This window comes from Erpetoichthys calabaricus, chromosome 1 (assembly GCF_900747795.2).
Source record: "Erpetoichthys calabaricus chromosome 1, fErpCal1.3, whole genome shotgun sequence".
NCBI classification, from domain to species: Eukaryota; Metazoa; Chordata; class Cladistia; order Polypteriformes; family Polypteridae; genus Erpetoichthys; species Erpetoichthys calabaricus.
Genome location: NC_041394.2, coordinates 58,380,787 through 58,407,295, shown reverse-complemented (window position 1 = coordinate 58,407,295; position 26,509 = coordinate 58,380,787). Strand labels below are relative to the sequence as shown.

The 26,509-nt window shown below is 37.0% G+C and overlaps 1 protein-coding gene across 1 annotated transcript in view; it reads left to right on the top strand.

Annotated features, from left to right (window-relative positions):
- The window catches only part of LOC114650597 (regulator of G-protein signaling 1-like), a 147,915-nt gene extending 124,929 nt beyond the window's left edge, over positions 1-22,986 (top strand). Inside the window, exons 6-7 of the mRNA XM_028800339.2 lie at positions 17,284-17,450; positions 22,785-22,986. Coding sequence (XP_028656172.1) covers positions 17,284-17,450; positions 22,785-22,970 — 353 coding nt within the window. The 3' untranslated portion in view covers positions 22,971-22,986. The remainder of the gene's footprint in view (positions 1-17,283; positions 17,451-22,784) is intronic.
- Positions 22,987-26,509: the final 3,523 nt, after the last annotated feature.

The following is a 26,509-nucleotide window of genomic DNA, read 5'->3' as shown; positions in this document are numbered from 1 at the left end:
CCATGCCTGACCAACAATAAACTCAACACACCTTTTCAGTGTCATCATAAACAAGTATGTATTAATATCAGAACTATTCATCCATTCATTTATTCATTAGTTTATCTTCCATCGAACTTGGGTCACAGTGCCAATAGTCTTAGCAGTGAGACCCATACAGTATGTTCCTTTCCACGGCCAGTATTTCTTATCAAAAAACACAAATCCACCTACCTATTGACTATTAAAGGGTTCTTTTCTTTGGTGAACTGAATAATTTGTTCAAGGAGAATTGGAATGTATTTTCTTGCAACCTTTGAAAGTTTATCACTGGAAATTTCAGGTAATTTCCTTGTAATTTCTTCTTACTTTTGTCATTTCCTTTACCTCAATTTGAGTTTGCCTCTTTCTTTTATAATATCTGCTGTGAGGCTTTTACCTGGAGGAATGCTGGTTGAACCAACAGGGTTGAGTTGAGGACAGTGTGTTGCATGGTTTAGCTGTTTGTACTCGGTGGTGAAAAAAACTTGGATGAGGTCGCAGTTTTTGGGGAGACAAAAACTGAAGCAGCACTAATCTATTATATAGTACCTTTCACATTGATATATCTATTTATCCATCTGTTATATAGTACCATCCTGTCATGCCTTTCATATATATTACATAGTGCTTTTCTATCTATCTATCTATCTATCTATCTATCTATCTATCTATCTATCTATCTATCTATCTATCTATCTATCTATCTATCTATCTATCTATCTATCTATCTATCTATCTATCTATCTATCTATCTATCTATCTATCTATCTATCTATCTATCTATCTATCTATCTATCTATCTATCTATCTATCTATCTATCTATCTATCTATCTATCTATCTATCTATCTATCTATCATGCTCTTGTGGTCATCATACTGTCAATGCACATATTAGCCAGTCAAGTACCAGACCGATAGGACACATCCAGGCTAAAATGTATTGTACCCTTTCCACCATGGTGCCCAATCTGATACCAGCTTTCCCATTTCTACTGCACTCCTAAACTTCAGTCCGTTACATCCACAGTCCCATTATTCTTCCTATAACTTGCCCAACAGATGTGGAAAGGAACAGGTGCCCCTGCCATCCATGTTTACACTACACTTGTCTCTAAGTTGCCAAATCCTCTGCCAGCTTGCCCAAGTTCCTGATTCTGCCAATACCCACACCAAAATTTCTGACCCCCACCTCCGTAATCTTCCAATAACATACACATCTATTTGTCCTATAACACATCCATAGCATAAGTCCAATCCAAATATTATTCTGCTTCTCCTAATAGAGTGCCCGGTCCTTGGCCATTTCCACTGTATTTCATAACTCCACATCATACAGTCACTAGTCCTCTGGTTTTTTTTTTCTGCATCCTAGTTTATCATTTAGCACACTCAATCATTCCTACCCTAATTTTATTTTATACTTGCTGTCAGTCTGCCTAATCCTATATGCAATTTTGCTAGGCTTACCTCACCTCACCTGGGCACAAATTCACATTGTAAGATCCACAGACCCCCACATCTTAAAGTATTAATTCACTCCCCAACCTGTCTTGTACTACACCCACAAAACAAGTCCAACCTAAATCGCATTCTGCCATTATGATCAGGGTACCTGTATTTCCTTGAATATAAATTTTGCCCTCCTTTCCTTCAGGCCTGAAGATTTCTCAGTTACTTTCTGGATAACTGAGTCATTTCACTGAGCATACCAAAAAATGTAACCTCATACTATTGTCTGGAGATGACTGTGGCTACTTTCATGCGCTTGCATTTTTCAAAACGTTGCTCTTGGTCTCTTACCCCGTCATTGTCCACAATGCTTCAGTTGGGTACCGAAACTTTGAAACAGCATACCGGGAAAGGAAAAAAGGTATTACTTACACCATATCCCAGTTACAAAACTCTGTTTGTCATAACAAGCGGGAAAAAGTCAATGTGTGAGCTCTTCCTCAGTCCCTTTTCTGCTGCTGAATTCTTATAGTAAGTCAGGTCGGTTGGGTTCAAGCTCCTTTATCTCCTTTTTTAATTCAAGTGAATGATTTATGAAGGCGTGTTTCATTAAAGAAATAGCAAATTTTCTTTTATTTCTGAAGTTCCACTTGAAGTTGCCATCTCCCTAAAGTCGCACTCGCTCATCTGTAGTTACTGTACGTTATTGACAACTGTTAACTGTGAACCATTGACATGAACATGAAATGTGTGTTGTCTAATCACTTTAGATTAAACAAAAACCTAAAACAATACTAATTCAATGTCAAACATTGTGGGAGTGTCTGGGTTGCAGAGATCTGCATCCTCAGAAAAATCTGAAAGCAACCAATTAAAGGGCAGCTTCAGGTAACCCTTTTTCTAAATGATTGAATACTTACATACCCTCTACACTCTCATTTGGCCGGTGTTCTTCACTCAGGAAATATAGTTATTCACACAAAAATGAAACAAGTACAAGTCAGTTTTTAATGGATGTTGACATGCGCTGACACCAGGCACACTGTGCAAATAAAGAAAATATTTCATGATTATTTCACATTAACTAAGTTGTTAGTGTTTTTATTTTAAGTAGAGTTTTTAAAATATTTGGGGGGGCCACCACTGGTAGCTAAGTATATAATATACATGGGAGAGATTGTGTTTCATTAATTTTCTAGTAATTTATGAGGAAGTAGGAAAAGCTATTAAAGTGGAATGTGTGATGTTTTATAAGTCAACTTTCAAAAGGCATCTATTGCAGTTACCTGTGAGGAACCACCCCCAAAAAACAAAAGGTGATTCAGGAAGTTTTGGATGGATTGAACAATGATTAAGCAAAAAAAGCTTGTTTCATAGTTTTTGCATATGTCAACTTCTGCAGAGGTCAGTCTTTTAAAATTACATTTTTGATTGGAATAAGCAGTTATTTTTCCAGTTGACATTAAAATCTTGGTTTTAGTAAAATTACTACAACAACCAAACTGTTTATCAGCAATAACACCAGAAGGAACTTAATTAAAGATTAATTTTGCAAAAATGTGCCCATATAGAGAACCTTATATAATATAAAAACATTACTAAGCAGTAATTTTTAGTTGATGTTGTTTTACAGAGGTTACTTCAATTGAAAATAATTACCTATGGTAAAGTACTTAGCTTGGATTTTTCACAGCTGTCTATTTTTTATCATTCTTGTGAAACTGGAAGGTAGGAATATAACTATGGTTGAAAAAACTGTTGACACTAAATATGTATTTGGATTTATAGTATGTGAAAACAGCATTCTACCATCAAACACTTTGAAAATGACTTGATACTGAATTTGCTCTTCCATTAATCAGACTTGTGTTTTAGGTAATTCACTTTCCAGGGAAATATTTGCACTGATAAATGACTGCTAAACATACAGCAAATTGCCTTTTGCACTTTCTGTTGTTTTAGCTGTGTTCATCTGGTGGTTTTAAACATTGAACTATTCTTATCTTTTGTTCTGTGCCACAAAATACAAAGAGCACATTGTGGAATTCATAAAATACAAGGAAAACCAGAGCATACTAAACAACTGTGGAATCTAATACCTGTCAGAGAATTACCAGGGTACAGATAACTGATAACAACATGTTGGAATCAACATCATAGGGTCGTGCTAAAAAAGCAGAAGAACACTTCCTGTGAAGCTAGAGAAAATGGATGATGAGCAAGAAAAAAAGTTTGAGTTATTATTGTAGCTCCACATGATATCACAAATTATTACAATGACACATTTGTATAAACCAGATAAATCATTTGGATTATGATATTTGCATAAAAAAATAATATGGTTTCAGTTATTGTCACTGGTACCAAATATACTTCAAACACTTTGGTGGTAAAATTTGTGTCATGGAACACTATTCAGACCATCCCAGCCACAACTCACTCTTGACTCTATGGTTTAGTGGATGGTATCATAGCATTTCAACCCTGTCCATGGAGAGAGGATTCCAAGATATATTATTACCAGTCTATACATGTAAATAGTTCAGGTACTCGCATCTGCCGGCAACCGTTTAAGTAATATGGTGTGCTAAATATCATACTGCTTCTATGTTGCTTTTCTCTGTTGTGTATTAGTTGGTACTTTGTTTGTATACAGTACATTCCCTTTGATATTTTTAATTGTTACCATTGGAGTAAACAGGTTTGAAAATCCCAATTCACTCAAACTTGATTAAAGATCAATTTAAAGCTGAGCAAAAGAAATTAAACTAAAATGCCATTATATGTTGTTTGCATATTGTTTTGATGGATATGCATGTTGACATTTTGATTGCATCTGTTGTATTCTACATGATGGCAAATATCTGCAAGAACGTAATTTTTTTACAGCTACAAGGGTATATCATAAAGTAAAGGAATTTTCAAAATTGTGCAGTAACTGCAATGGATAGAAGCTGATGCAATACAACACATTCACAAAGGTTTATGGGTAGTTTTAAAACACACTTACAGTTCTCTGCTGTTAGTCTAGTTGAAGCAAAGCTCAAATGATCATGGATGCTCACCTGTGGGATTTCACCATTGTTGAACAACATGTTGTAGTGAGATTTCTTTGGAAAGGAGTGAAATGTGCTGACATTCAATGAAGGATGATGGCTCAGTACAGAAGTGAAAACCTCACAACTCAACTAAAAGTTTATTAATGGGTAGAAAGGTTTAAAGCAGGAAGAGCAATTTTAACCATTGTCGACCATCATCACTGTTCACACTAGCCCACATTGATGTGGCGATTGACTTCATCAGAGAAGGCAGACCGATTATGTTGTCTGCTGTTGCTGCGCATTTGGATATCCTCTTTGAATCTACACATGCCATAGTGCATGATGACTTGAGGTTCCGTAAAGTTTAAGCAAGATGGGTACACAAACAGCTTACTGATCTCTACAAGCCAACACCCTTCTGTGAATTTCTGCAGGTTTCACTTTCTCTACCCAAAGACACATAGTTAAAGCAGAAACCTTGACAACCTTTAAGGAGTATCTAAATGAAATACTGAGACAGCTTAGCTATTAGCAGAACAAATGAGCTTGATGGATTGAATGGTGGTCTCTCATTTGTGAAATCTCTTATTTTCTTATGTTCTTAAATTAAGTAGTACTAGGGTGTTGTTAAATTAACCCTAGCCTGAATGAATCTATTAATTTTTTACATTTAAAATTTCTCATTTAAATATTTACCAATGTTGTTTCTTGTCGTAGAGTGTGTATATAAACATAGGAAACTTCAGTTTCTGTATTACATCTTGCCTGAAGAAGGGGCCTGAGTTGCCTCGAAAGCTTGCATATTGTAATCTTTTTAGTTAGCCAATAAAAGGTGTCGTTTTGCTTGGCTTTTCTCTACATTAAATTAAGTAGAAATCCAAGTCCTATTTAAAAGCATATATCAAAAATATACCAATTTATGTGCTAATCATATGGTATTATTCATGTACTGTACTAACTACATGACAGTACTCGTGCTATATAATATTACAAAATTAATGCCACTCTTCATGTCTGCTTGGATCAACAAGCGACCCTAAAATTAATAAGCTCCAAAATGGAGGAATGGATGGTTAATGTTTTCATTTTTACCCTGTTCATCTATTTGTGATGGTAAGGCTATGCTTCAGATTTGTTGAGTTGAACAGTCCAGGCCACCTGAACCCCAGTAACACTTTCCAGCTCCTTCTGATGATTTCCCTGGCAACCGTAGTGCACAGCTGCCCCTAGGTCTCTTCTAACTATGCCTAGCCTGATACACCTCCATGGGTCATCCTTACTCCAAGCTCAAACCGCTTTAGCTAGCATCTCTTGTTCTGTAGAAGCAGTAGTTCTAGCTCTCATATCCTTCCATATTTGTGAACAGTTAGCCACCCTCTGTTAAATAATGTTTAAATAAAGTAGTGAAACTGCATACATTAATTTGTTTACATATGAATGTCTTCTTAGTTGTATAATAATATCATAACATTTGCAAACCTTCTTCTCCCATTTATTGGTTATAAGTGCATTACTTATCTACTGGGTTTTAATGCTGTCAGATGTACTTTTTCCATATGAGTGAGGGGATATGCTGAACTGATTTAGGAAAGGGGAGAGAGGAGTATAATGGTCAAACAGATACATACAGTAGAAGGACAACAGGATGATGGAAATGCAAGAAAGTCTCCTTTTTCAGTATTTCCAATAACTCTCATACTGTAAATATCTTTCCCAATACTGAAGAAAGCCTTTGTCTATGCCTCAGTTTCCCTTTTTTGTTTTTTTCCCCTGTGCTTCTTACCTGGTTCAAGATGGAGAAAGCTTCCGTGGAATCAAGTACAGTAAAAGGCAATACTAACTAATAATGTATTTTTAAATCGAGGTTCTTATAAAGAGGTTCACATACTGTATTCCTTGAAGGTTAATATGGCTTTGAGGGAGATCGAGAGAGAGAGAGAAAAGTTCATATACATATAGAGAAGGAACAGAAAACACTGCTAAATTGCCTAACTAGTGTCAGAGCTTCAATAAACAAACCATCTGTCGCTACATCAAGGCACACAGGAAACCACAGAAGAGTCTGAAAGCAAGTGGAGCTAAACTAACCCTTTCAGCACTGGAAGGGATGTGTCAGTTAGTGTGCACTGCTAAAAGTTCTGCCTGTTCAAAAGTGAAGTTCCTCTTAACACCCTTGGTACCATCTAGTGGTTTTGGGTTTATTTTGTTTGTTTGTTTCTGTCTGATATCTACAGGGAGTGTTCAGGGTGCAGTAGCAGCTGTGTGCCAAGATCAGACCCAGTGGTTCCCATGAAACAGCTTTATACAACATGGCCTGGAAATGACCTTCTGTTTAATTTTTTGTCTGAACTCAAGCTGGACATCATTCACATTCCCTGTTCTAATGCTATGAACTAGGAAAACACATACATTTTTTTGCTCAATTTTGCCAGTCACGTTTCTCTATTTAGTAAAATAAAAAAGACTACAGTAAATGAGTCATAAAAGTTTTTCCCACTAAGCCTGATTTTTGGCATGACATGATTCTCCCTCCCCCACCCCTTTCCTTCTTTGTTTTTCTTTCTTGCTTTATTGTTATAAACAGAAGATATTCTGCTGTCTGCTTTAGAAGTTCTCTCGCCTGATTAAAACAGAAAATGATCTGTTTATTTTATTTATTATTTAAGAAAAGAAGAGCTCACTTAATGGAATTTGAGAGTTTTGAAATAACCCATCTGGGACGTTACATGATGTTTAGGGTAAATAATCACATTGCTTCATAGTCCCATTGAAATCTGTGTCTAATACTTTTCAGGGTTATAGACTCTAAGACGTAATATGAGCTGGGTGTGTCAAAGAGGACTTTTTTCTCTTTTCAATTCACAATTTACATAACATATTTCATTTATTTTATCATTGAATGCAAGTTATTGTGAGAGGCCCAACTACTCATTTTCCAGCATTCCTTTCATATTTAAACACATAGTGAACAACCCTGCCAAACTGAAAACACTTCATAACATTATGTCATTTTGTCTTTTTAGATGCAATTGCATGTCTAAAGACATGCAGATTAAATGAACGGGCATTGCTATATTGGCCCAAGTGTGTGTTTGCATTTCAGTGTGTTTGCCCTGTGGTGGACTGGCGCCCCATCCAGGGATTGTTCCTGCTTTGCAAAACACCCAACTCTGCCCTAAATCAATCTCCAACTTTCTGTTTTTGATCATCAATGTGAAATATTGTGATGGGGGAATATAACTGTATGGCTGAACTGTCAACACCAAATACACCTGTCCTGGATAAGCAGGATTAAAAATGGATGGATACATTCTAGATCAAAGTACATATCTGTATACAAGATAGGACTACAAAATCCAGACAGCTACTATAAATTCCAATAACAATTGTGTGCAATCATGGAATATATTCAAGAGCAGCATCTTCTTGATTAAGAAGATTAAAAGAACATTTTCAATTATTGTAAGGTAGCCAAAAGAAGAATACAAAAAGTATTTTTTAAGCATTTTATTGATTTTATTAAAATTAAAAAGCATTTCATACAAGCAAGTCAAGTTTAGCAAAACTAGTTTGTTTTTTCCCAAAAAAAAAAAAAAAAAAAAAAGACTTCTTTATACATATACAAATAATTTACTTAAATAACAGTAATAATTTTGCTTACATTATTTAAAGACCCAGACTACATGCTTTCATAGGTGGTAGATACAATGGATGTTTTCTGCAAGATCTGTGCATTTGAAATTAACTTGAACATGAGGATACTATTTAGGATGACACCATAGCAAATTTAATTTTCAACATTTCCCCTTTACGGTCATGCATCATTTAGTTTAGTTGGGAGTTATAGTTAAATTAAGGTTTAATGAGCAATTCAGATTCAGTATTAAAAACTTTCTGGAACATATCAAACAAAATTTTAAGAAGTGAATTCTTATGCTTTAGATAGTTTTATGCATTTTTTGACTCCTTCTTAATTCAGTTGGCTTTCAATATATGGTATGTTTTTGTTGCCAAAAGCATTACATGCATGCATTGACAATATATTTGCACCTTTGATCGGTAATGTTAGTCTTGTATATAAATGTCTATGTGTGGAAGTGTGTGTGTCTGTCTGTCCAGCCCGGAAGTGCGAGGCTACAGTATGAAGCTCAAAGAGCCAGCAAGGCAGCCCCAAGTTAACAAGTTGGAAGAAGAAAGAAGTATGAGGCTATAGCACGAAGCTGAAAGAAAAGGACTCCATCGCAGAGGCGAGCACATCAGCAAAATGAAACCTCCGAGAAGAAAGAAACTCGCTTAGCTGCTGATAGACAAGGGGGGCGAGCACGTCCGTAAAATGAAACCACTGACTCCGCATTTCAATTTTTTTTTCCTGACGATTTCAATAGTTTCTAGGTGCCTGGGCTTTTTACAGCATGGGATTACACAGCTAGTATAGTATAATTGGTTAAAAAAATACACTGTATTTGCAACTCGGAACATTTAAGGCTTACTTTTCATCACACTACATTGAATAAATTACTTAGAAGAGTGGTGGAGAGTAAGACTTTAATGTCCTTCAAATCTTGGCATAAAATTGTTTTAAGCTGATATCACATTATGTGACTTGTAGTCTTTGGATACCTCTGACTCTTTTTTTTTTTTTTTTTTTCTTCACAACATCAGACAAATAAGCTTCACTTCTTTCAGGTCTAAAACCCTCGTGCTCCTTAGTTCTTGTTGCTACTTTAAATGCATTGTGCTTCCCTTTAAGATGGGCATTCGTTTGTTGTCAGCTTTCATGCATGCAGGGCCCACCATTACAAATAAAAACAAAATCAAATCTGTTTGATTTTGGTAAAGGGAGTTGTGGACTATTTGAAGTGAGTAGCTTGGTGTAACACTTTATTTTGTAGGACAGTATTAACATAATCCTTGCTGAAATTACAGTAGCTCCATCCACATTGTTTACCTTTTCACTCAGGCTCCATTTAGTGAAGGAAGGTGCTAAGATAAATTTACTTTGGCAACCAAATGTATTGTTGATTATCCATACAGCAAAACCAGCTAGCCTGGTTGTCTTTAGCAAAGCATAATTTCCAGTAAGGAATTCCAAGGCTGTTTGTCTGGTGTACGTGTTCAAAAATGTGTTTTTTCACTTTCATCATTGTAGAACATATTTCAGTGTGTTGTGGTCTGGCTTATCAGCAGTGTGCTGAAATGGTTACCTGATGACTGTACGTTCAAATCCTCCCACTGTTGCCATAAAGGTTCTTCATTTAACGTGCATATGTTCCAAATGTTGTTCTCTAACTGTAAAATTAAGCTGTAGTGGCATTTACTGTGAAAGGTAACATAAAATCCTCAAGCTAACAGAATCTGGGCAGGGACAGGACAGAGCCTATCTGAGCAGCAACAGTTGCAGGCCACCTCTGTAGATTACATCAGTACATCACAGGGTCGACTCACACACATTCACATGGGTCCACATTTTTGAAGTGACAATAAACCCAACATGTGTGACTTTGGGATTTGTATGGAAACCAAAACACCTGGAGGAAATCCAACACAGACATGGAGAGGACATTCAAACTCCCTACAGATAATGACTGAGGACAGGATTCAATTCCAAGGCATTAAATCTAAGAGGCCACGGCACTAATCACTGTACCACTTGCTGACAATCTGTGAAACGAGCTATATAAAATCTGGCATTAAAAAGCTCTAGTTGAATAAGATAACTCTGAGCCAAACTGCTGTATTTTTCAGCTAATTTTTCACTTCATTCCTAAAATATGTTGCTAAGCAAGTCACTTAACTTGTCTCTTCTCCAACTGAAAAAGACATTTGAGAACAGTTCTATTAAGTAATATCTTTGTTTCCTTGAGTAAAGGAAGCTGGCTAGCAAATAAATAATTGCAGGCTATCCAAACAGACAAAACAAGGAGAAGATTTAACTAATGTTTGTGATGATCATTAATGGAAATGAACAGTAAAGGATGAACATTCTACCTAGTAGGACATGTCTTCATTAACTTTGTATCCAAGGATTTTGCAAAATATACTGGTTAACAAAATTAAGGGAACACTTAATCATCACAGTCAAACAACTCAGTTTGTCTTTCAGGGATATAAATCTGTCCAGTTAGGAAGCATAAGCGATTGTGAATAAACTTTACCTGCTTTGGTGCAAAAGAAAGTTGAAACAGGTGCACTTGAGAGGCAATAGCAAGATAACCCTGAAAAGGGAATGTTTTACAATGTGGTAGCCACAGATAATTATACACTCCCTATCCTTTCTGACTGATTTCGTCTTTAATTTTGTGTTTTCCTAGTGTCCTTTTCATTACGGGTAGCATAACAACAACATTTATTTATATAGCATGTTTTCATACAAATGATGTTGCTCAAAGTGCTTTACAAGACAAAAAAAGAAAAAAGGTGGTACCTACATCCGGTTCAGGTTGCACAGGTAGTCCAGCTTCTCCAGGATACCATATCCATATGCAGAGTTGCAAGAAAGTCTCAAGAGCATGGAGGAGATACCAGGGGATGGGCTGTTACACAAGGATATCTTGCGGATGTGCGGGCCAGTCAATGGCATCCGTTCATTTGTCATCCAGGAACTGCCTGCACACTCTGGCCACATGAGGTCACATCAGGCTAGGCATTGTAATTCACCAGGAGGAACCCAGGGCCCACTGCACCAGCCTAACGTCTGATGGTGGCTCGGATGACTTCATCCCGCTACCAAACAGCAGTCAGTGTACCATTGCCTAGCACTTGGAGGTCTTTGGGACCTAGACCATCACTGACCCACCACCAAACTGGTTGTGCTGGATGTTGTTATAGGCTGCATCGTGTTCACCACAGCATCTCCAGACTCTTTCACGTCCTGTCACATGTGCCCAGTGTGATTCTGCTGTTGTGTGTGAAGAGAATGGGGCACCAATGACAGAGCTGCCAATTGCAGTTGCACAGTGATGGGCTATGAGCACAGGTCCCACTAGAGAACGTTAGGACCTCATGCCATCCCCATGGAGTCTGTTTCTGACAGTTTGATCAGAAACATGCATACCAGTAGCCAGCTGGATGTCATTTTGTAGTGCTCTGGCAGTGCTCCTCCTGTTCCTCCTTGCAGAAACAAATAGATACTGGTCCTGCTGTTGGGTTGATGCCCTTCTACGGCCCTGTCCAGCTCTCCTCGTGTAATGGCCTGTCTCTTGGTATCTTCTCCATGCTCTTGAAACCTTCTGGCGATGACACATATGGATGTGCCATCCTGGAGGAGCTGGACTACCTGTGCAACCTAAATTGGCTGCAATATAAATCACAAAATGCAAAACCAAAGAAGGTAGTCTGTGGCTACCACCTGCAAAACTATTCCCTTTTTTGGGGGTTGTTGCCTCTTCCCTGCACCTATTGTCACTTTAATTTGCACCAAAGTAGGTGAAGTTGATTCACAATCACTTATGCTTCCTAACTCGACAGATTTTTTTGAGCAGTGTACATTTTTAGTGTCACAATAATAAAACGCAAACTTATTACTGGTATTTGATATGTTGTTGCTGCTAAGGAGTCTTTAGTAGTCACATGCTGCCTTTTGTATTCATTTCTAATTTTCTGTCATTCAGTTTTAATGCTAAGTAATATATTTTGCTTTTCGTCAATTATTGACCTTCACCTGTCAGGTGTGTCACAAATTTAAGTGTACTCCACTCTTTTGTAGGGAGTCCCCCAAGCACCCCACTCCTAACTAAGAAAACAGGAAGCACATGAGACGTTGAAATGCAATGGACTTTCAGTTTAGTTTTATTTTGTTTATTTATTCAGTGTTTTTGGGAATGTTTCTTTTGAGTAGAGATTCTTTTTATCTTGACTTTTAACATTAAGACTTTTATTTTTATTTTTTTTAAACAAATTAGCTGCTGAGTTTCCAAATCTATTCTGATTATTTATATCACTGTTACACTTCCATCAAATCCCATACACATTATGAGTACTGCAGCTGTTTTTAAGCTTTTTTTTTTTTCTTCCTTCAACAAATGAATAGTATTGTTTCCTTACATTCATCATAACATCCACTTAATCTGGTTCATGAAGATCGCTGTTCCAGTTTCAATAAGTATGCATGTGTAACACCCCTTCTGTCCTAGGTGCCTTGTTACTGATGCTTAAAAGTAACATGGGAAGGGGCCCTGGGTTTCTTCTGTATTTAGTCAATATATATCTAAATGTATCCTATCCTGTTGCTAATTTTCTTAGGGAATAACTAAAAGTGATAGTTTTTACATATCTACAGTTGCTTCAGTTCAAACCAAGGCTAGGGATCTGCACTGGCAATCAGAAAGGTTGCCGGTTTGAATCCCGTAAAATGCCAAAAGGGACTCTGCTCTGTTGGGCCCTTGAGCAAGACCCTTAACCTGCAATTGCTAAGCGCTTTGAGTAGTGAGAACAGCGCTATATAAATGCAAAGAATTATTATTATATAATCAAAAGCAGTTAATAACATGACCAAGAATACAAATGAACTTAAATTAGAGCATTTACTGAATGAATAAAACAACTTTTAAAACAATGGCAACAATAATGATAATAAAAATAAAGGTGTATGTTGAACTTATCCCTTCTTAAAACTTAAAAGATATTCATACTAATCCACATTATTACCCTAAAGGAAACCTCTGTTATACATTACAGTTATATAAGAACCCAAGTAAATATATTTAACAATTACTAATCTCAAACTTTTGTAAAGATAACAATGTCAGTGGTAGGTACATTCATCCGAAATGCTTGTAACTTTAATTTCAGCAGTAAGTCACAGTCCTGAATTAAATTAATAATTAACCAGTGTATTGGTCCACACATGCGCTAGCCTTCATACACACCCACACCCTTGTTGCAGGCCTGTAACTCAAAGCCAGAAAACAATTAAAGGGCCTCTTCGCTCAACTAAACTCAAATAAAAAAAGGTTACCTCTGTCAAGGCGCACAATAATCACCTCATCTGAACAAGACCTTCTTAAACAATGCGGAGGCCTAGCATTAATCAAACAGCATCTCTCTCACGTGGACTGAAGAATTCTGCACACCTCACCAGTGAAAATGTTCTTCTGTCAAACAGGAAAACAGTCTGTCCCAAACCAGACACTGTGGCACCCTCCACACATACCAGGCTTTTCAATAATTTAATTTATAGCAAAGTAAAACACACATATTGGGCAGGGATACATTAATAAAGTGAACTTAGACTGTACTTTATGCAAACATCTGAAAGCTACTTATTTAATAACTTATATGCTGCTGCTAATTATGTACTACAGTATTTCAACAGCTTGGCTAAAACAATTGCTTTTCTTTCATTTATCCTTTCTATTCTTTTAATTTCTTTCAATGAGTGTAGGAGCTCTACTACTACATTCCCACACATGCTGGTTTTTTTTTCTCCCTGTCACTCCATTTCTAGGAATCAGCCCCGTTCCCCAAAGTCCACCCATGACAGCAAGAAATTAGATGCATCTGCCCCACTGACCCATAAAAGACATTTTACTCTCTTGAATGACACTAACCTGCATCCTTGCTAGCTGGAGGTCTCTCAACTGTGCAGAGTGGAAATATGTTACAGGGACGGAGGCCAATTAATTGTGGCAGTCCTGACATTCAACTGGGTAACATCTGTATGTTTGTTTGTAACTATGCCTTCAATGGACTACCTTTCAGTCCCACACTTGATGCTGCCAGTATAGACTTCAGCCTTGTATCCTTGAAATGGATTAAGTGGGTTTAATGCTGAATGAGTGTCTCTTGACTTAAAAGTTTTAACAGAGCAAGGTCTGTGTTACAAACTTTCCATTTCAGCAGCAGTGTTCAAGAAATTGGATCGCTATTACTAGTTTGGTTAAGCTATAGAAAATGGTAAACATTCTTATAAAATCGGTAATAAAGGTCCCTGCTCGACCCACCAAATATATGAAAGTACATTGTTGAGGGAACAGAAAAGAGAGCTACTGTATAAGAAGTTTGCACCTCATGAGAATACAGATATTAATTAGGGATGTGAGAACCCATCTGAATTATCTTAATTTAGAGCTTCTCAAAATCATGGAAATTTGTTGAACTTGTCAAAATGCATTGAAGTCAATGAAGAAAGAGGAAGAAGAGGCTGAACTAGTTTTGAATAGATTACAACAATGAAATGGTCTTGTCCAACACTTAGGAGCGTTGGAATCATCAAATGGAATTATTCTCTCATCAGACTGGACAGCAAGCACAGATTCCACTATAGAAAATCCAGGAGTGGGTAGGCGGCTATTTGGCAGAGATCTGAAGGACTGTAATTTGGTTTTTGACTTTCTCTTTTACAATTTTAATTAGTTAAGGAACAGATATTGTTGGTTTCCATTTATTTTTAATTATTTCTGCAGTTTTCTAATGTGTGTTTTAACAAATCTGTACTTATGTGTACAAGTTCAGTATATAGTAATTAGTGTAATCTGTACTATAGATTCTACAGTATCCATATATCTACATTAGTACAATCTTGAATTGTTCACAGTGCCCTGCTGCTTTTGCTCATTCTCTGTTGCTGCTACCAAGTAAGTGCAACAATAAAACACGTAGATTCTTCACTCCTTCCTGTTTGCATCAACTGCACAGCCATCTGGGTAATATTATCAAAGGGGTAGTTTTACCTATTGTATACAGGTCAGATACAAATCATTGAAAAAGACATTGCCTATAAGACACAAATATATACAGTAATCCCTCCTCCATCGCGGGGGTTGCGTTCCAGAGCCACCCGCGAAATAAGAAAATCCACGAAGTAGAAACCATATGTTTATATGGTTATTTTTATATTGTCATGCTTGGGTCACAGATTTGCACAGAAACACAGGAGGTTGTAGAGAGACAGGAACGTTATTCAAACACTGCAAACAAACATTTGTCTCTTTTTCAAAAGTTTAAACTGTGCTCCATGACAAGACAGAGATGACAGTTCCGTCTCACAATTAAAAGAATGCAAACATATCTTCCTCTTCAAAGGAGTGCGCGTCAGGAGCAGATGTCAGAGAGATAGAGAAAAGCAAACATATCAATAGGGCTGTTTGGCTTTTAAGTATGCGAAGCACCGTGGCACAAAGCTGTTGAAGGCGGCAGCTCACACCCCCTCCGTCAGGAGCAGAGAGAGACTTAGAGACAGAGAAAAACAAACAAGCAAAAATCAATACGTGCCCTTCGAGCTTTTAAGTATGCGAAGCACTGTGCAGCATGTCGCTTCAGGAAGCAGCTGTACAGAAGGTAGCAACGTGAAGATAATCTTTCAGCATTTTTAGACGAGCGTCCGTATCGTCTAGGTGTGCAAACAGCCCCCCTGCTCAATCCCCCTACGTCAGAATCAGAGAAAGTCGGCGCAAGAGAGAGAGAGAGAAAAGTAAGTTGAGTAGCTTCTCAGCCATCTGCCAATAGCGTCCCTTGTATGAAATCAACTGGGCAAACCAACTGAGGAAGCATGTACCAGAAATTAAAAGACCCATTGTCCGCAGAAATCTGCGAACCAGCAAAAAATCCGCGATATACATTTAAATATGCTTACATATAAAATCCGCGATGGAGTGAAGCCGCGAAAGGCAAAGCGCGATATAGCGAGGGATTACTGTATTTCCAGTTTTCATCTGGGTGCACATTTTATATTTAAATGCATTCACAAGTTTTCCACTATTTTTGGCCAACTGCCAAAAACTGATCAGCATTTTATCTCACATTGGCTGCTATAACTCAGTAATGTCACGCTGTCCTCACAAAGCATTAAAAAGGCACTGGGAAAAATGTTCCTCCAAGCCAGCCGCATTGTGAATTTCCAAAAGAATATTTGACAAACAGGGCGGCACGGTGGCCCTGGGAGATCTGGGGACCTGGGTTCGCTTCCCGGGTCCTCCCTGCGTGGAGTTTGCATGTTCTCCCCGTGTCTGCGTGGGTTTCCTCCGGGCGCTTCGGTTTCCTCCCACAGTCCAAAGACATGCAGGTTAGGTGGATTGGCGATTCTAAATTGGCCCTAGTGTGTGCTTGGTGTGTGGGTGTGTTTGTGTGTGTCCTGCGGTGGGTTGGCACCCTGCCCGGGATTGGTTCCCTGCCTTGTGCCCTGTGTTGGCTGGGATTGGCTCCAGCAGACCCCCGTGACCCTGTGTTCGGATTCAGCGGGTTGGAAAATGGATGGATGGATATTTGACAAACATGGTCGCCAGCAAACATGACACATTCCCTGTGCAAAATGCTTTACTAAATTCTACCCAATCAACACTAATGTTAATTAAAAAGGCATCATGAGCAGCATGTTATATATTTGTTTCATTCAATTCCCCATTCTTGACTAATACTTTTTTTGCAAGATACTATATTTCATATATATTGAATCATATCTTACAACCATTTTATTTTTCTTGTTATCAGATTGTTTTGTGAAATTACCATTTAAAGACTGCTGGTAGTTTTAGAGATGGTAGAAGAAAAAGTAGTGCCTTTATTCAGTAAACAGACTCGTAAACAGAGTCGCAACATATGGGATTTATTTAATCAAGAGCTCCTGTGATGCACTTGAGTAACCTTTTAGACATGTCCTATTTAATGCATAAAAAATATGTAATTAATTGATGGTAAAAATTACTGTCCAGACCTTAACTGTTTGACCTTTCTAATTTATAACTTGACCGTGACATATGTTGATAAAGGCTGCGGTGTTTCTGGGAGTACCTGTAAGCTGAGTTAAGATTTCTAAATTATGAATTCCCTTTATAGATGGTGTTGCAGCTTTCCGGGCGTTCCTGAAGTCAGAGTTCAGCGATGAGAATCTGGGATTCTGGCTAGACTGTGAAGATTATAAACAGACCAAGAGTAGCAGTCAACTTGCCCGCAAAGCCAAGAAGATCTACAATCAGTATATAATTCCTCAGGCACCCACAGAGGTAAGGGACTTTCTAATATCACAGGTTTTTTTTTTTTTTTTTTTTTCCTCCTCTTGGAGCTTCACTTTCAAGTTTCAGATCATCTCATATGAGACCCACCATATGCACTTCTATATTAATAGACCCTCACAGTGTATGGAGAAATACAGTCTGGCAATTGAAGTTAGATTTTCCTTTGAATTTTTTGTAACCAAAATAAGTTACCTCTACAAAAAAAGTCTTGTTTTCCTTCATTTTTTGTTAATTGTACATAGTATGCTAACCATTTTGTAGCTTTACTAATTAATGCAAATATACTGTTAGTTGTCCATATTATAACAAGAGTTAAAATTAAGATAATATGAGTATCTGTTCTGAAGTCATCTCAATGAGTTAATATTTCCTTGATACTCTGCCTCCAGACTGAAATATCAGGTGTCTTCATACAAATCTCAACTTCCTTATTTTTTTTAACCTCTGAATGTTTTATGTGTTTTTTTTTTTTATTTGTTTTTTTTTGGTAATTTGTCCATAGCTGATTCAGGTGCAGTCTATTCTTTTATTTTCTGTGCCCTGGCGGCAATGTGGCTCCCCAAACTCCGGACACAAAAGGCTTGGACAAATGTTTACTGTATACAAAGGCTTTTTATTGGTGTGAAACTCTTTCCAAAGTAAGGGTTTCCCACACTACAACTGCACTTTTGTACTATGCAGCTCTTTCTTCTCTTCTCTTTTCTGGTCCTCCTGGCAAGCTTCATCTTTCTCCAGCTCCCCCAACTGCAGTTAGCTGTTCCTTTTATGTGACAACCAAAAGCATTTCCAGTGTCCCAAAACTTTGGCCAAGGAGCATTTCCATGTAAGGCTGCAGCCCAACAAAGTAGGACTCTAGTCCCCTCAGCCAACCTTGGCGGCACCCATTGAACATCACAGGGCTGACAGCCTCCATGTAGCACCTTCCACTGCCCTAATTCAGTGTGTTCATAAGAAATGTAATGATTTATTTCATGAGCCAGAAGTACATCATAAGAATAGTTGCTTTAGATATTTAAAATATTAAAATATATGCTGCAATTTGTTTAAAGCCTAAATGTTCTCATTTTTATTAGAAATATTTTGCATTCCGTCAGAGGTCAATAGAGTGCTAGATCCCTAGTAAAGAATCAAAAATCCAAAATAAAATTAATAATCACTGACCTTGAAATAGTCTGAAACTATAAGCCACATGTTTGTTTAATATTTGCCATTTCTAACCTTCTGGGAGTGAGGGAAATGACCACCTGTAAAAAAAAAAAAAAAAAGTTCTAAGTATTCTTTGCTAATTCTTAGGATCATGTTATTTCTGTATTCAGAATATAGTCAGTTGTTTTTAACAAATGATCCTCGAGTACCTGCATAACCATTCATTAAAACTTTTCTTTTACTACATACAAGTCAGAGACATTACTAATAGAAATTAGCCCAGCATCTTAACCCATGTTCATATCTACTGTAAAAAATATACAAGTGGTCTGCAAGCTGTACCATTGTTTTCAAATAATTGTTCTTTCAGATGATCTGAGACAGCTTTGGGAAGGAGACCTTAAAATAAGAAGTCAGTCCTTAATAAAATACACAGTTCATTAATTTATGAGAATTTGAAAATGTACGGTACCTCTGTCAAGGCCCATCTGGAAAGCTATGTTGTCAGGCAGCTGCTTCTCTTGGGTCACATTTAGGAATCACCCCCTGCTCAAACTATCTGGGAATACAATCTTTTCTTATTTATTTGATGTGTATGATTTACAATAATCTTTGTAAAACTGTAACAGCTCTACAGTGGTACAGAGGTACTGATGTATCTTGCATCACGCTGTGGACATGCCGTCTTATCTTAAGTTCCAGGAAGAATCTTTACCCACCTGCCATAACATAATTGGAATAATGTCTCCTATTTTACTTACAACTGCAAAAAAAAATCCAAATTCACTTAATGATTGCAAAAAAAAAAACTTAAGACAATAAAGACAAAGTAGAATAAGTGGTGTAATTGTAGGGTGAGAGACCACAGGTGTAGAAGTTTCAGAGATTGCTAGTTTATTATGGCTGTAGCGTGGAAATAGTGGATTATACCCATATGCCAAATAAGAAGGCCTGAGGTTCTGGTTAACTTTTTAAAATACCATGACAACTGTTATGTTTTTTCTTTTAAGATAAACATATTTACTATAAATATAAAGGCACGGTGGCAACATAACAAGCTCTAGAGAAAATTGTCTTAAAAAGGGTAGCTAGAATTGCCTCATTTTTATTTCCGATTAAGTTTTGTAGCAGCATTTGCTGATCTTCTTTGAATGTCTTGTCATTAAAATTGATAAATTTAACAAGGATAAGTTTCAAAGCATAACATCATATGACAGAAATGATATACATATTAAATATTGGCATTGTCTCACAGAAATAATCACAGCATTTCAAAAAAATATTTTTAGATATCATCTAATGAAAATAATATACTACCGTATATTTAACATGAAAGGCCTTTTAGATTACCTGGTTAAATGCAGACACAATGTGACTAGGCTTCTCCAATAGAACAAATATAGAATTAGTAAGCTATCTATTACTATTAAAGTTGTACACTAGTTTATTTATAATATTAGGCTTTATCAGTGAAATGCAGCTACACTATATGTTCAGGATCCATGTCTGTATGTACATATTTCAAATACATTTATCCATTTTTACCAATGTTTTAGTCCTGGGGACGTACTGAAAGCACATTTTCAAAATAGCCCTGCACCAAGATTCTACACTTCACACCTCCAGGCGCAGGCCACAGAATGATGTCACAAGGTCCTGCAGCTGAGGCAGCCATGTAGGGTCTGCCACTGGAGGTATGCAAATTGACTCTTTTGGGTTTCATAAGGGCCGGCTACATTTTAAACTTCATTCGTGGGGTTCCAAAAAAAACATAAATGAAAAAATAACATGATTTGCATTGTTTTCCAAGGCTGCATACATGTTTGCTTCATTAGTGACTAAATTTCTGTGCCGTGAGAGCACATGCATACATCATGTACTGCATTAGACTGCATCCCAAATAAGGTTAGTTGTTTCTTGGCCCTAATGTTAAAATATGTTCTATCTAGACTCTAGTTTCTCACACTGAGTAAGTTAAGAAAATGGCTGTATGAGTGTGTGTGTGTGCATGTTGATTTCCTGACATCTTCTAAGGATATCAGGATAGGTTCTGGCTTCCTGCAGTGCTACACAAAGTCAGAAAATGGATGGATGCAAGTCCAAAGTACTGATCTAGTCTCAAATGTCAGGAAAGAGGAAAAATCTATGGAAACTATTTGTTTATTTGTTTAGCTTTGATTTTAGTGTAGAGATTACAAAAATGTTTTTTGTTATCTGCTGAGGTGTGTTTGAAACCAATGTGTGTGGCAACACTCAGGATGATTACAACATGGTAACAGTTAACTACTCAGTTAGATTCCTCTGTGCTTTTGTTGCATTTTTTTTTATTGCTCATAAAATTTATTAAGTAGGCTGAGTTGAATCTGAGTTCAGGTAAAGTGGAGCTGTTTAGTTAAATCCAAAACTTTTATCTGAATGTGTGATCCACAAATCCAAAGACATGCAGATTAGGTGCAGTGGAGATCCTAAATTGTCCCTAGTGTGTGCTTAGTGTGTGTGTGTGTGTGTGTGTGTGTGTGTGTGTATGCTTGGTGTGTGTGTGTGTGTGCGTGTGTGTGTGTGTGTGTGTGTGTGTGTGTGTGCCCTGCCTGGTGTCTGCAAAGAAGAGCAAAAGCCCTAGTTATGTAAAGGTCACTGACCTAATATCTAACAGTACTGTCACAACCAAATGAATGTCTGAATTTTTAAGAAATGAACAGTGTTAAACATATTCTGCTACAGCATCCTCTCTGAATGAATAAAGTTACCAATTACTGATTATATGAACAAATCTGAATTTAAAAATACCTTTGAGCTTTTGAAAGTTACGTTGGTGTGGTGAATATAGTTGTAGTAGTATAAAAGTTGACATAGTTTGCCTTAAAGTTTCTGTGTGTATGTAATCAAAGTAGTTTCATGTCACAATTAAAAAAAATCTATCTACAAGTTGCCTCATTTTAAATGTGGAATGTCAAGCTACAGCTCATATAATGAGAATGGAAAACTGTGAACATTTAAATAATTTTGAAATGAATAATAAAATGGCAAGAATGTGCAAAATAAAAGAAAGTTACAAAAAAAGTATAGTGTGGATTAAGAGTGGGCAATAAACCAACTGATCCACTATACAATGTGTTTTTTTTTCTTGTGGTATAGATTCATAACATACAAATCTGTGCACGCAAAAAGAAAGTGAGAAATATAATTTTTACTTTACTGTTTTAATGGTTAAGTCTTTGTGCATGGGCTTAGTATGTGACGTGTCTGAATTAAGTTAGACAGCTCCTTTTAGAATATTACCCATAGTGATATGCACTTCAGCCTAAGTTGATGCAAACAGGAAGAGGAAGACATTAAAAAGCTGTGTCTTGTTCTGTGTTTGCAGTATGAGTGAATGTAGGAAACAAAAAAGAAACTGTACTTTCTTCAACTGCTATTGAGTCCATCTGAGTTATAGTGCATTACTGAACATTTTGACAAATAAGGATGTGTCTCCCTGCACAGTTAAATATGAGTAAATTTATTTATTTCAGTTTGTAGTACTAGGTAGTTGTACCATGTTAGCCATTATGAATGTAGTGAGAAGTCAAGCAAAATGACACCTTTTATTGGCTAACTAAAAATATTACAATATGCAAGCTTCCTGAGTTGCCTGAAGAAGGGGCCTGAGTTGCCTCAAAAGCTTGCATATTGTAATCTTTTTAGTTAGCCAATAACAGGTGTCATTTTTGCTTGACTTCTCACTTTATTTCAGTCTGAAAATTAAATAAATTTACTATACCACTTTAAAAAATATCAGAATTTTTAATTATTCCATGATATGATTTAACATATACCACTAGGTCCTAATGTGGACTTCCATATATTGTGTCATTATCCAGAATCTGACAAATGACAAATCTGCTATACGTATCTTTAAGTAGAGTATTGGACATTTTCCCATTTGATAGCCTCTTATTACAGTAAATTGCTACCTACCCAAAGGTCTACTTGTGTGTTTTTCCTCATAATTAAACCTTTCACCCTGTGATTTGGAAGCTCACCTACTTCTAATTTAGAGTAGGCTTGCAACAGATGTTGGAAGGTATGATAGACTGCCAAGTGGCTCAGATATTTCAGTGATTGTTGGTTTTGAATCCATAGGTACTTGAATTTTAGACAGCCAACACTGACTCGTATGTATCTTCACTCCTGCAGGTCAATCTGGACTCAAAGACACGAGAGGACACGTCCCAGCATATCCATCACCCAACTCATACAACCTTTGACCAGGCTCAGAAACGTGTGTATGGGCTGATGGAGAAGGATTCATATCCACGATTTCTGCGGTCTGATCTTTACCTGTCTTTGCTTGATCCAGAACTGCACAACGGTAGCCTATGAAACACTGAAACACTTAGAGCATAAACAGTTTGTAATGTTTTCATTGCTGTCAGACACTGGATATCTCCTACTTTGTGTTGGTCTCCTTAGTTTTTCACAGATCGCCAATCTGATTGCATCAGTCTTTGCACAGTAAGGTAGGTACTCAATTATAAGGCTGCATGGATAGACTGTTATAAAACTTGGGTGAAGTTTGAAATACTAAAACAATGCATGCCTTCAGCAATTAACATATCACAAAGGCTCATTAGTATCTGTTTTAATAATAATAATAATAATAATAATAACAAAAAAAGTCCAGGTGTCAGAGGTAGCATGCTAGAAGACAATATAAATTGCTCAAATGTATCAGAGAAATGTACAGTAAAAGAGACTTGAAAAACACATTTAAAAATGTAATATCTATATTTTTCCAGCGTTTCCATAAATGTGTGTTAGTTCTATAAAAGGTTATGTATACTTTACTTTTAAATTATAACTGAAGAAGAAAAAAAATATCCTAGGGTAGTAGTTTCAAACACACTTTTCAAAGGTTGTATTTTAAATGGGATGTACATTTTAAGGATAAACGGACTTTGCTTTCTAGAGATATTATTATACCTGTTACTTCACCCCCCCCCCCAATTTACAGCAATCATCTATTTACTTGATTATGATTAATAGTGATCGATCTTTAAAGACTTTTTTTTAGTTATACTGCCTTTAGGATCAAGTTGAGGAAAATGACCAATCAGGGGAGCTGTTTTGTTTTATTTATTTATATATATATATATATATATATATATATATATATATATATATATATATATATATATATCTAATATGAAAATTTTGTGAGCTCTCTTTGTTATTACTTTTATTCATATACCTCCATATTACAGGTATGCACCACTCCAGAAAATGTGGGAGTGCGGGTTTTTTTTGGTTGCTATCCACTCATTTAATATGATAAATGCTAACATTTTCCTAAAGGTAATCCACTTTCCAGTAATGAAGCTCTGACCAGTGGCTGTGACTCTTTTTAAGTTTCCCCCTTTTAGTTGAGCAATCTGTAAGCTTGGTATTCAGGATCAAATGTGTTTTTTGTATATATATGTGTGTATATTTTGTCATGTATATTTATACAGATATATCACTAAAGAGAATAAATATAAGTCACAAAATGAATCAGTGGTTCACAATAAATTGGAAAGATTTTAACATCTGTGCAGTGCTTTGTTTCTTTTTAAGGGACTTCTATTTGTACATGCAGTTTGATATCCATTTGTGTAAAAATATCAGCAATACACGGAAGAAAACATCATGAGTGTGTTTGCAGTGGCAGTGCTGATTTGGGACATTGGAAAGCACAGAGCATGTTCTCGATCAGCATCAGGCCTCCTGTGGGAAATCAAATTGGAATAACAGAGTCCCGCCAAAAGTGGTAAGATGGAAAAATATTGAAGCCATAAATGTGGTAAATGGATCTAAAAAATGCTTTGATTTGTTTATCACAGTTCTGACTTTTATAACAGACTTCTTATTATCTGCTTTATAACAGATCTTATTATGCTATACGAAAATATTTTGCTGTGTATTGATAATTAGATGTATTAAAAGCTAAATGTATTTGCATCAGTCGATCTCCTGCAGTACATTCTGCCTGAAAAAGTCACTTACTTTGCATTAGTTCAAAATATAATATGATATACGATCCTGGTCCCGATTTTTTATACTCTGTATAGGAGATCAAGACTTGGAATCCACAAGTTTAAGATCCTGCACCTTTCCCAGAAGAGTAGTTTGTTCTCTGCAGTACCTCAGGGTGTTGTCAGAGTAAAGCAGATCATGGGGCTGGACAACAGTTTGGTACAGTGGCAACTGTTTTGCAAACATTGTACCAGATCATGGTGCTGAAGTGAGTCACTCGGACAAATCTTTTGATTTAACAGTAAGTCTACATCTCCATGTTCATGAACTGTATGGTTCTGAGCTCTGGGTAGTGACCTGTGGAAATGAAGTTCCTGAATTGAGGGTCCTTTAAAGGGTTCCTGGACTCGCTTTTCTGGAGAAGTTGAGGAGCACAGCAATATGAGAGGACATTAGAGTAGAACCTCTGCTTTCTGAATTAAAAAAAAAAAAAAAAACAGTTCTGGGCATGTACATTAGTTAGTGAGCCTGAGGAGTATACAGAGTACTGCTCATTAAAGAAAAACCTGTGATAGACCCAGGACATGTTGGAGGTTTTATATTGTATCCCTTGACCTGCCTATGAGTGTCTGGGAATTCCCCGGAAGGAGCTGGAGGAAGCTGATAGGGTTATGGTAGCCTAGTCAGTCCAGCTCGGAGTGTTTCCAGGAAAAGCCGTGAGGAAATGATAATGAAGACAATGACATAATGGGGCAATATGATGGTGCTGCTAACCCAGAAGGAGCCTGTCTCCCTTTTGTTTTTCTTTCCTCACTGTGTGAAGTTTGCATGCTCTACTCATTCCTTTATATGATCATCTTGTACTAGTTGGTTTTTCCTCCCATATCCTTAAGGTGCTTGTATTTGATTTACTGGTGACTCTTAAAATGTCCCAACTTGTGTGGACACCTGTCTGTGTGGGTGTATCTGTGTTTGGTGTTTATGCCTTATCCCGATTGGTTACTGCCTTGTGAACAGTTAAACATTTCTGAGTCAGAGTCTGAAACAGATATTTTCATGAAAAACATATAATGGCAGCTCAGTAGTTAGTGTTCACGCTAAAAAAATAATGGATCTTTAATGACATGTTATGGTTCTTTACTGGGTGTGTGGTTCCTCATATATCTTTTGCTTGATAAAGCACAATTTTATTTAGTGAAAGGTTATCTACATATGAAGTTGGTTCTCTATGCTTTGAAAAACTTACTAATATGTAGGATAAAAAACAATCTTTAATGTATTGTAGGCTAAATAGTAGGACATTAAACAGGTGAAGAAAACCTGCATGAGCTTAGCCTGTGTTACTGTGTACAGTAATCCCTCCTCCATCGCGGGGGTTGCGTTCCAGAGCCACCCACGAAATAAGAAAATCCACGAAGTAGAAACCATATGTTTATATGATTATTTTTATATTGTCATGCTTGGGTCACAGATTTGCGCAGAAACACAGGAGGTTGTAGAGAGACAGGAACGTTATTCAAACACTGCAAACAAACATTTGTTTCTTTTCAAAAGTTTAAACTGTGCTCCATGACAAGACAAAGATGACAGTTCTGTCTCACAATTAAAAGAATGCAAACATATCTTCCTCTTCAAAGGAGTGCGCGTCAGGAGCACAGTACTGTCAGAAAGACAGAGGAAAGCAAACAAATCAATAGGGCTGTTTGCTTTTAAGTATGCGAAGCACCGCCGGTACAAAGCTGTTGAAGGCGGCAGCTCACACCCCCTCCGTCAGGAGCAGGGAGAGAGAGAGAGCCAGAGAAAAACAAACCGTCAAAAATCAATACGTGCCCTTCGAGCTTTTAAGTATGCGAAGCACCGTGCAGCATGTCGCTTCAGGAAGCAGCTGCACAGAAGATAGCAACGTGAAG